At 49.0% G+C, this 13,349-nt stretch overlaps 1 protein-coding gene across 1 annotated transcript in view; it reads left to right on the top strand.

Annotated features, from left to right (window-relative positions):
• The window catches only part of MPL (MPL proto-oncogene, thrombopoietin receptor), a 285,621-nt gene that overhangs the window by 134,629 nt on the left and 137,643 nt on the right, over window positions 1-13,349 (top strand). The window contains exon 6 of the mRNA XM_078673533.1: window positions 4,879-4,987. Coding sequence (XP_078529659.1) covers window positions 4,879-4,987 — 109 coding nt within the window. The remainder of the gene's footprint in view (window positions 1-4,878; window positions 4,988-13,349) is intronic.

Below are 13,349 nucleotides of genomic sequence, written 5' to 3'. Positions count from 1 at the left end.
CTCAGAGGTGATGGCCCTATAAGGCTGACCCCACAAAGGTCATTCCATCTCTCAATAAGATCCCACATATGGTGGCCCCGGTGGATTCACTAGGAGCTCTGCCTCACCCGCACTCTAACCAAGACGTGGGAATGCCTAGATGGGAGAATACGACATTAAGCAGGTTTAGGCAGCCATCCCCTCACCACCAACCTGAAAATGAGGTTCTACAGCTATTGTTAACCTGATGTCTCATATTTTTTTTTTGTACTTTTTTAGTGGTAAGTAGTTCATAGCTGTTTGCTATTTTCCCTTCCGTCAAGCTTTGTACCATATATTCCTTATCTCTTTAATGCATTATAATTTGATAGTTGATACCAGCATCGTCCTATGCCTTAGGCCTTTGAGGTTTGAATGCTCTATCTCAAGGTGATGTAATGTCACCTCAAGAAGGCTTTGGCCTGTCCCACTTTGTGATTTCTGGTTTTGTATGTTGAAATAGTTCTGGTAAAAGGTGATAAACCCCATTAGGTGAGCCCAAGCAGCTGTTTTTAGGGTGGACGGTTGGAGGGCCCAACAACCATCCAGCTTGACAAACAGTTTTGCGGGAACAAAGACAAAAACAAAATCAGTAAAGATTAAAAATCCTGAGCGCTCTGTGCTCCAGCACCCTAGTGACAACTGGGAAAAGGGCACACTAGCAGAAGTCATAGTCAGAGGTCAGTCCATTACAATCCCTCCCTGGAGCATTGCTAGCTGAATGCAAAGGACGTCACAGTCACATGATCTTCTGGGAAGAACCTTCCCTGGAGGATACCATCAACATCTAAATGAATATTGATCCACATAAAAGTGGTGCATGGAACTTGTCTTTCTTAGATTGCCGCCCACCCATTGCACACACTCCCAGCTTCAGTTGGGCCTCAGATTCACTCATGGGCCTCAAGATAGGAGCGGATGTGGAAATCCACTCTGCACATGATGACACCGGACTCAATTTTGCTGCCCATTCCTTCTGCCAGGGAAAACTGCTCCCAGAAAGGGCTTCAGATTCCTGCTTGATGTTCTGCTTGGTAAATCTGGACTGACACAGTTATTCCCCATTCTATGGGGTTTAAACTCATAATAGTATAATTTATGTGTGGAGATTCCTCCTGGAATCTCTCCACAAAATGACTCCTTTCTCAAAACTAGGATGATGGAGTTTAAAATTCACCTATTACAGCAAAGAGGACATATCCACCTATCATACATCTGTAAGTAGCATGCTGCTTGGACTACAGATCATCCTTAGAAGGACACAGCTCTTAGAGTCCTGGTCTGACACGGTGTCAATGCCAATCACCCCAGATAACAGTGACGTCTATCAAACCCAGTTGGATGTTTGTGACTTATGAGTGTCTGCTTGAAATGTTCTGCTGCTGTTGCTAAATGAAAAATCAAATAAATAAGTAAATGAGCCTAGACACCACTGGCACTTAGAGACATGTTCGGTTGTCTGCCATGTACCAACAGTAAACGAGACTAATAGAGCCTGGATGCAGTGGAGGGGAAACAGCCTTTACAACAAGGTAAATACATCGCATGCCTTTGCCTCGCATTTTTAAGCATGCATATTTTTACTACGAATATGCATTTACGACACATGCCAATACCATGCATTTAAGGTACGTTGGGAGGTGTGGGGGGTGTCCCTCCATAAATACATTGGGGCCGATTCACAGAACTAACTTAAGACAAAATCCTAAACTTACTACTTTTGGTATTCACAGAAGGCATTTAGTAGGAGTAAAGTTGGGATTTTGTCTTAAGTTTGACTTAAGACAAATTTAAGACAAAGTTAAGACAGACTTAAGACAGACGTAAGACAAAATCCTAACTTAAGTCTGTCTTAAGTTTGTCTTAAGTCAAACTTAGGACAAAATCCTAACTTTACAACTACTAAATGCCTTCTGTGAATAACAAAAGTAGTAAGTTTAGGATTTTGTCTTAAGTTAGTTCTGTGAATCGGGCCCATTGTTTTTAAACCTAAAAACAATACGTGGTATTCGCATACAATGTAAATGCATATATGCGGTAAAACATGGGTGCTAAAAAATGTGAGGCAAATGCGTGCATTGTATTTACCATCTTACCATTGTACCATCTTACAACCGCAGTGGAGTAACGTAAAATGACCACACCACACACACAGACTATGGTAAACGGCTGGTGAAATTCCTACATCCCACAGATATGTACAAGCCTGGACCCCCCTGCAGTGAAGAGCTGCGCATGCCTGCGTTTCACCCCCACATCAATGTTCATTCACTTAAATACAAGACAAGCAGAAGGCAGCTGATGGAGTGCTGGGGCTCACAAGATAATATCTTGGTCAAGTCGTCAAAGATTTTTCCCCATTGGTCGTAAAGACCTTTGTTAGCTGATGTGATACACTAAAAGGAAGAAAATGTCAACAATACATTTTAACTTGTGAAGCCCATGTGACTCCACAATAAGGACATGGAATCACTGAATATGGTTAAAAGGTTTGATTTTGGATTACCAATCAATCCAGTATAAATGCAAACCAAAAATAAGTTAAGTAAATGCAGCAATACAATAGGTATGCTGAAATATTTCAGTAGGTTATGGCGCAATGAATGACGTATCAGATTGCAATAATTCCAATTGTATATTCACAAATAACAACAAACAGGTGTTCTATAAAGAAACTTCCCTTCTCTCTCCTAAATAAGGATCAGATATAGAGTCATCTCTCAAGGCTCTGTAATTCAGGACCATAGAAGGTGTCAACATGATCAGACTCCAGTAGAAGCCTTTGAAAAAAGGAAATAAGCGTTTAGCATAAAGCTTCACACTTGTACTTATAGGGCAAGCAGAGGAGAGGTCTGTACCTCTTGAAGTGTAAAGGGAATCTCTCCTGACTCTTGCTGTGTGAACATCAATTTAAAAGTAACAGGAGATTCAGAATCGTCCTTTGTCCTGGAACCAATCAAGTGCCTTCTTGAGGGCATCTGCAACACCACTTCGATTTGCCAATGCACTGAGCTAAGACTGCGGTTCTCAACCTTATACATTTTGCCATCCATGTACATGATGAATAGAAGGCTTCTTTCGACCACTGCTTTTCCATGTTTACTGCCACGTTTTTCTCCAGGCCTCATTATCAACAGTCTAATATCGACAATAAGCCTTTTTCCAGCAAACCAAAATCATGATAATAAACCTTAAGAAAAAGAGAAAACATGCTGACATAGTAAAATGCATTTTAACTGAGGACTGTAGTCAGGCTAACTTTAGTTAAGCATTTAGGGCCTCATTATGATGTCGGTCAGAAATGCTCAGAACGGCTTCCGGATTTTACTAACCCGTGTGGGAACCCATGTTTCTCATGACTCGGAAACATTGCTGATTGACTGATTACGATAGAAGGTAACCGTTTGGTCTTTCCAACTCTGTTCCGAATGGGATGCGGAGACTCTGAGTCAGTCAGTGCTGAATTATACAGGTCGACGGACCACGTTTCTTACCGACATATTACGATGTTTGATTCAGACAGCCTTTCCTAACCCGTCTGTCCGACATGGAACGGATGTCAGAAACTGATTTTGGGGCCCATAGCAGGCCCCCCTTCACCGAAGGCCTTCGATTATGGTCCGTGAGGGTACCTATAGGACCCCTCTTCACAACCATGCATAGTGTGGCAGGCACCATGGGGTGCTCGCCACAGGGTGCAAGGTTTTCTGCAACCAAACGTTTTTCCAATGGGAGCCTGTGTTGTCGGTCAGAACACAGGCTCCCATTGAAGTCAATGAGAGTCCAACCGCAAAGTGTTCCGAAACATCGTAATCAGTCGGTCGGACGCGCTGAACCTGAGTCAGTCGGAGCAGACTCCAACAAGGAGTCAGTCGGAATGTTTTCTGACCAACATCGTAATGATGCCCTTAATGTGTATCTCGAATACATGGTTGTACAAACACATGTGTGGCTTAAAGAATAAATGTAAAATTTGAGTAAAAGAGTACATGTGTAAATTTCAAAATATAACGACGTGTAAGCTTAAGACTTCAATAAAAATACATGCTTTCATATTTAAACTGAAGATATGTGCATATGTATATAAATCTCTAGTTTCTACAATGAATACATTTCAATTATGCTTTCAAATGATTCACACGTTAAGGAGAATAAGCCACACAGTAAATAAAATCTCAAATGCACATATATAATTGCATTTTTGTGACGTGTATCAGTGAAGTCTAAATTGTGCTGCTCTAGAGTTAATCCACCATATGACACACCCATGACATCACAGTGTATTCCCTCATCAGTTTCTATTTTCTAATGGTGAGTCTGGGCGGGGCACTGTAAGAAGTGGAAGCAGCAGATTGCAATCAGGGTTTCCTCTCCCTGTTTACTCCCACTGGTCTGTCAGAGTAATGTCAATGTAGCAATATTGAGAGGAGTGCCACGCCCACCTCACATAGAGGCAAGTGGTAATTGCATAGCTGGCCACAGGATTACAAACTACAGGCTACACGGAGAACTATTGAATGCTGCAAGGTTCATGCCCCTGTATCCTCAAGGGGGCGCACTTCTAGCTTCTGCACACTGAAGAGAGGGGTGCAGCAACAATTTTCCTCCTTTCTCTTGTTTGTATGGGTGGGTGATCTAATCCCGCTGTAAACTTCAGAGCTGCTCATGCACCCGGGAGGCGCTTGTTATAGAGTCTTTCAAACAAATCTGTAGTCAGGGGCCATGAAGGGAACACGCCCCTTCAGACCCACCAAAGGATATATAAAATCAACCCGCCATGCATCAGTATTCGTTATGACCGATAGCTCATGGTATCCCCAGCTCCAGGTATCCTAACCCTCTTTAATTCTCTTTTCACAGACGTTCTGCATCTGAACTGCTCCACCCCCGACCTGGAGCATGTGACATGTGAGTGGAGAGACGGAGAGTACCCAGGACTGTTATCCCATAAGCTGTACTACCAATACAGGTGAGTCGCCGTGCACCTGAAATGTGCATATTTAGAGAGACAAGCTAGTGAATGATGTCATTAAACTAAGTAACATTCTGGAATCCCCTTGCTGATGGATTTGAGTGAAAATAATGTTCTTTTCTTTACTGGATTGGCCTTTTTAAACATCTAGCCTTGAACTCTGCCTTTGCTAGTGGGGTAATACATTCACTGGTAGGCATTGCCTTGACTGGTTAGGCAATGCCTTGACATGTCGGGCAATGCCTTGATATGTCGGGCAATGCCTTGACTGGTTGGGCAATTTATCCACTGGTTGGGCAATACCTTGACTGATTCAGCAATGCTGTCACTGTTGGACAGTTACTTTCACAGTTGTTGTGCCTGTACTGGAAATTCTGACGCCAAAGTAATTAGCAAGCAATGGGTATCAAGAAAAGGCAGCTTATTTATAGGAGAGTCACTGGCAGTGGAAGTAGTGTATGCAATTATGTTGTTTTGGAGAACATGTGTTTTAAATCTTTCGCCATGTTTATTTATCCATCTAGGGATGAGGCTTTGAGAACTGAATACAGTTTTCTAGTTGATGCCACACCAATAATCAGTTCGATGGGATCACAGGATGTAGGTACATTGTGCAGGGGAAAGTCATTAATGCAACCTTCCAGGCAGTGGCACAGTTGCACAGAATCCTCCCTTTCACTTCTTTTCACTATTATGATGGGACAGCTGGACGCTTTAGAACCCCTGCCCTTACTGCTAAGCTGTTGGCGAAGCTACTCTGGCTTACGTTTCGAGAGTGTGGCTGGCCTCTAGGGTAGCTATGTTTTTAGTTGTCTGGTATCTGCTAGGGCTGGGCGGAACTTGCAGAGTTTCACTCAAGTGGAATTTCTGCAGAGTTACATAAACCTTTGCAAGTTTCCATGGAGTTCTGCCCACCCCTACTATCACATGCTAACAGTACATTAAATGGTACATAAAGTTTATGATACAGAAAAAAAGAGTCACCCTCCTGCCCCTATCAGGCTTCTGTAGTACTCCAAAGGAGAGCAGTGTATCTCTGGCATGCGCCCGGATCCACTAGGTGGCATGTACTGTCCTGGTGATGCCTAGTGCAGCTAGGGATTGGATGACAAAGAGGGGCGGAGGAGACAGACAACTATTAAGAACAAAGCACTGCACCTGCCCTGCAATTGTGAGCGCGCTACAGGAGCGAACATTTTTTTTTGCCATGCAACTGCAAAGGTTATACTTGCACTCTGGTCCACTCCTATCCTGAAAGTCTCGGGGTGATTCATAAAGCGGGGGCCGAGAAAAAAGGGGCGTCCCAAAACGTGTTTTCCTCATGCAATTTCCCATAGGAACCTTTAATCGCAGCTACAGCCCGAACTGCTGAATGGAATTACACCAAATTTGGCAAAGAGGTAGCCCTTGGTTCAGAGTCATGCCTTTTGCTTAAATGGTGTAAATCCGTTCAGTAGTTCTTGAGAAAATCAAAAGTAAAATCACATATATATCTATGGCCGCGGAGGATCCGCGCACCCTAAGCGCACCCTGCCGAGCACGAGCTGTATTCTAATTGGCTGTCAACACTCCAATTCAGGAAGTGTTGGCAGCCCACCTAAGAAAACAACGTGAAAAACATGAAAAGGGGGCAGGGTAAAAACACGCTGACCCCCTAGGCCTGCTCATGGGTTCCCACATGGACCCCAAGGGCCCCAAAAACGTTTTTTTTTTTTAAATCGGCAAAATCCGTGCAGGGTGCGTGGATCTTGCCGATAAAAAAAAAACAAGTGGGGGGGGCGTGGCTAGCAGCCGGCGATGGCGGCAGCAAACTAGAGAGGCTCCCGGAGTAAGGCGGCATCCCGCATCAATCCGCATGTTTATCCGCTTATCAATGTTCCCGAACGGGATAGCCCGGGTGCGGTGACCACACGGCCCCCAGCTGAGAAATTTCGGAGCAGCGGCGAGCCCGGAATCGGCGGAAAACACGACTCCTGAAAGCGGCCTGGTGTCGCTCGGAAAGCAGCGGGCGCTGGTGGCAGGGGCATCCAGGCGGAAGTGAGACCTGAGCGGAGTGCGCCGACCGGAAGTGCTCGCACTACGGCACGACTTGCGAGGCGCTGTCGTTGAGCTACCCGACATTCACACAGTCCCTCCGGAGGTGAGATGCTCCGTCAGCGCCGACCTTAGTGCCATAGACATTGACCGAGCGGTCTCAAAGCGGACCCTGAACTCGCTGCGTCACCGCCGCCATTTCTTGTATCCCACGCCACTTCGGACAAGAACTTCCCGCAAGTCTAACCAGGCCTACTCGCACAGTACCCGAAGGGGAGCTCATCACTCGTCCGACACCGTGACCCAGTCGCTCCCCACCTCACGGACCCTTATCGGAGGCGCACACAAACGACCACCCTCCTGGCACGCGATGGCGGGCAGGGGTCCCAAGCACAACTCCACCCAGGCCAAATTGGACAAATTTGCTTATGACAAACAATCTCTCCCTGCGTCGGAGCAACGGAAATCAATGACCAAAGGGACGGAGGGCGACGGAGTGAAGAAAGCCACGCTGGAAGACGTTCTCAACGCCCTGGCCCAGGTGCAAGCGACGGTGTGAGCGACGGCAACGGAGGTAACGCTCATTCGGGCTGACCTCCAGAAAATGAGCGAAAGGGTAAAGCAGGTGGAGGTAGTGGCCAAATCCCTGGTGGAGGACGTGTCCGCTCTGCAGAGGGATGTAGAGAGACTGCAGGCGGACAACAAGGTACTTAAGGAGAAGCTGGATGATCACAAAGGGCGCTCCAGGAGGAACAACGTTCGCATCCTGGGAGTTCCGGAGTCTGAGACGAAAGGCGCCATGGATCTGTATGTGGAAGACCTGATCAAGAACCAGCTTAACCCCAAGGGCCTCTCAAACTTTTTTTCTGTGGAAAGGGCCCACAGGGTGCCAGGGGGCCAGCCGAAGACAGGGGCTGCGCCCAGACCGATTCTGGCGAGACTTTTCAACTTCCGGGACCGCGACGCCGTTTTGCAGGCCGCGAGGGTGGCCCCGGCCATCCAAATCCAGAACTCGAGAGTATCCTTCTTCCCGGATTACACGGCCGAGGTTTCGCGTCGGAGGAGGACATTTCTGGAAGTGAAAAAGACTTTGAGAGAGCAGGAGCTTCCATACTCCATGCTGTACCCGGCTCGGCTTCGAGTGGTCGCCGACAAAAAAGTATGGTTCTTTGACTCCCCGGAGGTGGCTAGAGACTGGCTTGACGGCTGGCGCACCGCGGGACCTCCGCGTAGGTCCAACAGAACAAACCACGGACATCGCGATGGCAGCCGAGCTGGGTCGCCGTCGTCGGGCAGAGGGGAGCCCCACAGATCACCGTCCAGAGACCTGCCAGAAACTGAATGAGGGACTAGCTCGGACACTTACCTGCATAATGAACGCTGACTCCTTTGCTTAATTACCTTTACATGAGAGTCGTGATTGGACGCTGGCCAGGGTGACCCTGATGGGAGCAGGGATGCCGCCTGCCAAGGGAGACACTCTCCCCCAACGTGCAAGTATTCTAGTTCTGGGATGGGTAAAGCGCTCTGCTCAGTTGGGGAGGCGGGCAGTTGAAGGTCCGTTAAGCAGGGAGGCAGGGAGGGGGATGGGAGGGGGGGGTTGTTGGTTGTTTGTTTGTAATTCACAAAGATGGTCGAGAATTGGAATGTTCCGGATGTTTGCTTTGGTGGGCACGAAGGCCTTATGGGTTCGGGTCTTTAACCTGGATACACTTCACTATACCCATAGATTGACCAATGGCAGCAGGCCCGATACGTAGCCCGGGTGAAGCCGGGCTGAACTCCTGCGGCTCCCCCCTGCGCTTGCTGACGTGGAATGTACGGGGATTGGGAGATAAAGTGAAGCGTGGCCTGGTATTGACAGCTTTAAAGAGGCAGAGGCCCAGCCTGGCACTGCTACAGGAGACACACTTAACTGGGGGGGCCACTAGGGCCTTAGATAGGAGAGGCTATAAAATGTTGGTTCACTCGGAGTTCTCTTCGGGATCCCGGGGCACCGGCATCCTGATTAAGAAATCCTCGCACTTCCTTCCCCTGGGCACAATGACCGACGGACAGGGCTGCTTTGCAGCGGTACAGGGACGGTGGGAGGGGCGGCTTCTTAATGTGGTGTCTGTCTATATCCCCCCGTCGCTTCACTCAGTAAAGCTCCCGGCGCTGGGCGACTTCCTGTTGACCCTTCCCGAGGGTGATGTCATTATCGGGAGGGATTTTAATGCTATACTTGATCCACAACTTGATAAATTCCCAGTGTTGGCCTCGTCAGGGGGTCCTTCCCGGTTTCAGAGCTTTCTAACGGCGATGGGTCTGGTGGATGTTTGGCGATACGTCCACCCTCGAGCCAAGCAGTACACATATCATTCCACAGTCCACAACAGCTTATCCCGGATAGACTTCTTTTTTGTCACTATGTGACGGGATACAACATGTAGATACCATTGACATATGCCCTAGAGGCATCTCTGATCACTCTCCGATATCCCTCACGATCTCCACACAGGTTAAGTCCCGTAGACGTATTTACCCCATACAAGCTTCGTATCTCAAGATTCCTAGGATCAGGAAGGCCCTCCGTAAAGCGACCACGCAGTACTTTGAAGAAAATGTTGACTCGGTGGAGTCCTCCGGGATCCTGTGGGAAGCATACAAGGCGGTCCTACGTGGGCAGGCTATAAACTCAATAACGGGCCATAAAAGGGAAGGGGCTGCAGAGCTGCACAGACTTGAACTGGCTCTTAACGACGCCACAACACTGCATGAAGCAAACCCTACATTAGACACGGCACACACCCTCTCATTACACCAGCAGTTGTATACGGATCACCTCCGGCATCAAGTGAGGGGCCAAATAACAGACTCGCAGAACAGGGTCTACGACGTTGGGGATAAGGCAGGTAAGATGCTGGCCTGGTTAGACAAGAGAGGGGGTAGCGCTAGGGGTATCCAGCAAGTGACGGACAGTCAAGGCGTATTACGGACGAACCCTGCACAGATTGTGGAGTTGCTGGCTGACCACTTCGAAGGGGTGTACACCCCCGACAGGGAGGTATCCTCCGATATGGCGGGTGCAGCTCTGGGTCAGATAATTACTCCGATCCTGACTCCAGAGGCACAGTCCGAGCTGGAGGCTGACATAACCGAAGAGGAGATTAAGATGGCTATCCGAGCGCTGAAGCCTGGCAAGGCGCTCGGTCCCAATGGCATTCCGGTGGAGTGGTACCAGGCTGAGACAGACAACCTCAGCGGCCACTTGTTGGCCATGTATGAGGACTGTTTAGAACAGGGGGAACTCCCACTGGACCAGAGGATGGCCGCTATAGTAGCGATTCCCAAACCTGAAAAGCCGCTGGAGGAATGCTCCTCATACCGCCCTATTTCATTGCTGAATCCGGAAGTTAAAATCCTGGCCAAACTCCTGGCCTCACGGCTAATGTCACACCTGCCAGACCTTATACATCCGGATCAGTCTGGATTTATGCCGCACAGGAACACAGCGATGAACCTCCGCAGGGTGCACGGAGTGCTGGCGAGGGCGGACGAGGTCCCAGGACAAGCGGTCATACTGGCCTTAGACGCCAAGATGGCCTTTGACCTAGTTGAGTGGAATTATCTTTTTGAGGTCCTGGCTCACATGGGCTTTGGCCCCGTTTTTATCTCGTGGGTCAAATTATTATACACGAAGCCGGTTGCTCATGTGGTCGCTAATGGACATATCTCGCGGACGTTCCCCTTGGGAAGGGGCACCCGCCAGGGTTGTCCCCTCTCCCCCTTGCTCTTTGCACTCGCCCTGGAGCCTCTGGCGATCCTGATACGTCAGACCCCGCTACTCAAAGGCATACGGTGGAGGGAGGGATGGGAAGACCGGCTCTCCCTCTATGCGGACGACATGCTGGTGTACTTAACTGACCCTGAACAAGGGGTGCCGGCTCTTTTAGACCTTTGTAACGCTCATGGCGCTGTGTCGGGATACACGATAAATTGGAATAAATCAGAACTGTATGTTCTGAGAGGCCCGCTCCCTGAGTTGGGCGTGGACTGTCCACTGCGGATGGCTGGCTCCTCTTTCAAGTATTTGGGGATCCACGTAACAGGGGATCCTGCAGAGTTTGCGCGTATGAATCTAGCACCACCGCTGGAACGATTGAAACAGGACGTCAAATTCTGGGCGGGATTGCCTTTGACGATGCTGGGCAGAGCGGCGCTCTATAAGATGATGTCGCTTCCCCGTTTTTTATATATATTGGAGAACACGCCGTACCCGGTGGCTCCGGGTTACTTCAAGAAGGTGGCGGCCCTGGTGTCCGGATTGTTATGGAATAACCGGCCGGCGCGGATTGCACAGACCAAATTGCATAGGGGATGGTGCGACGGTGGGATAGCGCTGCCGAACCTCAATCTGTACTATTGGGCGGCCCATCTCAAGCCCATCAATCAGTGGATTCATGTCTCCCGAGCCGACCCGGCCTTCCAGGCTGACTGGGCTCAACTAGGCACTGATAGTATGTTGGCCCCGCTCTATGACCAACGTCAAGGGCGGAAATTACTGGGACCCACAAGACTCACCGTGGCATTGTGGCATTCGGCACTGGCAACGCTGGGTTGGAAAGGAAGGCTAACACTGCTCACCCCGCTCTGGGATTCCCGTGCATTGGGAAACCTGAGAAATAGCAAGGGTTTTTCCCAGTGGGACGCCATCGGAATATCAACGGTAGGGGACCTATGGGAAAAGGGAGAAGTTATACCGTTCGACCGTTTGAGGGCGATGTACGAGATGGGAACACGGGAGTTGTACAGATACGTACAGATCCGACATGCCCTACTTGCCGCCACGACCCCTGGGGAAGAGGTACCAGAATCGTCCCCGCTCGAGGATCGGCTCCTTACCGATTTTATGGCTGAGCGGGCGACATCGTTGACTTACCGCAAACTCATTAATAACTTACCTGACCCGATGACTCTGCTGAAATCTAAATGGGAGGGAGAGATAGGCGAGATGGACGAGCATGAATGGCAAGAGGCGATGGCGTCCCCGCGGGAGGTGGCCGTCTCTGCTTGACTGAGACTAGTGCAACTCAAAATTCTACACAGAGTGTACTACACCAGAACGACATTGCACCTCATTCACAGAGCACAACACCCCTATTGTCTTCGAGGCTGTGGGGAAGAGGGTTCATTCTATCACACTATATGGGACTGCCCGCGCCTACAGGAATATTGGAGGCAGATAATGCGCACAATCTCACAGACCCTTGGGACCTCCATTCTCCCTGAACCGCGGGTTTGTCTGTTAAATGTGTGGAGTCCGAATGATTTGTCCAGAAGTGGCCAGCTTTGGGTCACTTTGGGTGTGATGATGGCAAAACGTGATATTGCGCAGCGTTGGGGGGTGGCAGACTTACCGACGAAAACACAATGGTGCAAAAATATGGATAGAACAATGGTGACGGAGAGGGTAGTGTACCTGGGCCGAGCGTGTCCGAGGAAATGAAATAAAATATGGACCCCCTGGAATGTATACCGGGGTGACATCTGTGAGCCATTACCGGAGGAGGACCCCATGGATTCCGATGATGAAGAGGAGGATGGCTGATTGGACCTGAGAGTGGATGGTGGGTATGCTCAGAATGTAGTGGAGTTAATGGCCCGGGGTGGGGAGGCCCAGACCCGAGTAGAGTGGGGTGGGTCCCGTAGATAGCGATGTGTGGGAAATGCCTGGCGATTTCTAGACCTTTTTGAGCCGACCAATTGAAATGTTGTTGATTCCACGATGACCACAATGTGATTTCCTAGTTGTTTGTTCTTTTTCTACAAAACAAAAAACGAAAACCTTTTCTGATCCGTTTCTTTATCCTTCGTACTGTCCCTTTTCATTTATCACTGATTTGCCTTTTTCTGTAATCAATAATTTACACTGTGAATGACCCTGCTCGGGGCAGACTGATTATCAGTACATGATGGTGGCCGGCCCGGAGGGTTGTAGGCCAACAGCTGTGTATTACTGCGAGGTGCAATAAAGGTTTTCTATAAAAAATAAAAATAAAAAAAAAAACAAGCGCGAGCTCCCGCGCTTTGTTAATATTCAGCCCCCGGGGGAGCCAAATCCCAGGGGCAATGTAAGAAATGGGTGGGGGGCCCACTAGGTGTCTCCAGTAAGCGCCATTGCAGAGAGGTGTATAAAGGAGCACGGCCTGCACCACCACTCTGCAACGCAGCGGCGCTTACTGGAAGCACCTGGTGGGCTAGTTGGCCCCCAATGTCCCTCAGTATTGAAGGGGAATTTTTTCCCCAACTTAAAACGCGCCACAGGGCGTGTTTGCACACGTCA

Source organism: Lissotriton helveticus, chromosome 1_2, assembly GCF_964261635.1.
Source record: "Lissotriton helveticus chromosome 1_2, aLisHel1.1, whole genome shotgun sequence".
Lineage (NCBI taxonomy): Eukaryota > Metazoa > Chordata > Amphibia > Caudata > Salamandridae > Lissotriton > Lissotriton helveticus.
This window is presented reverse-complemented; position numbering and strand designations above follow the sequence as displayed.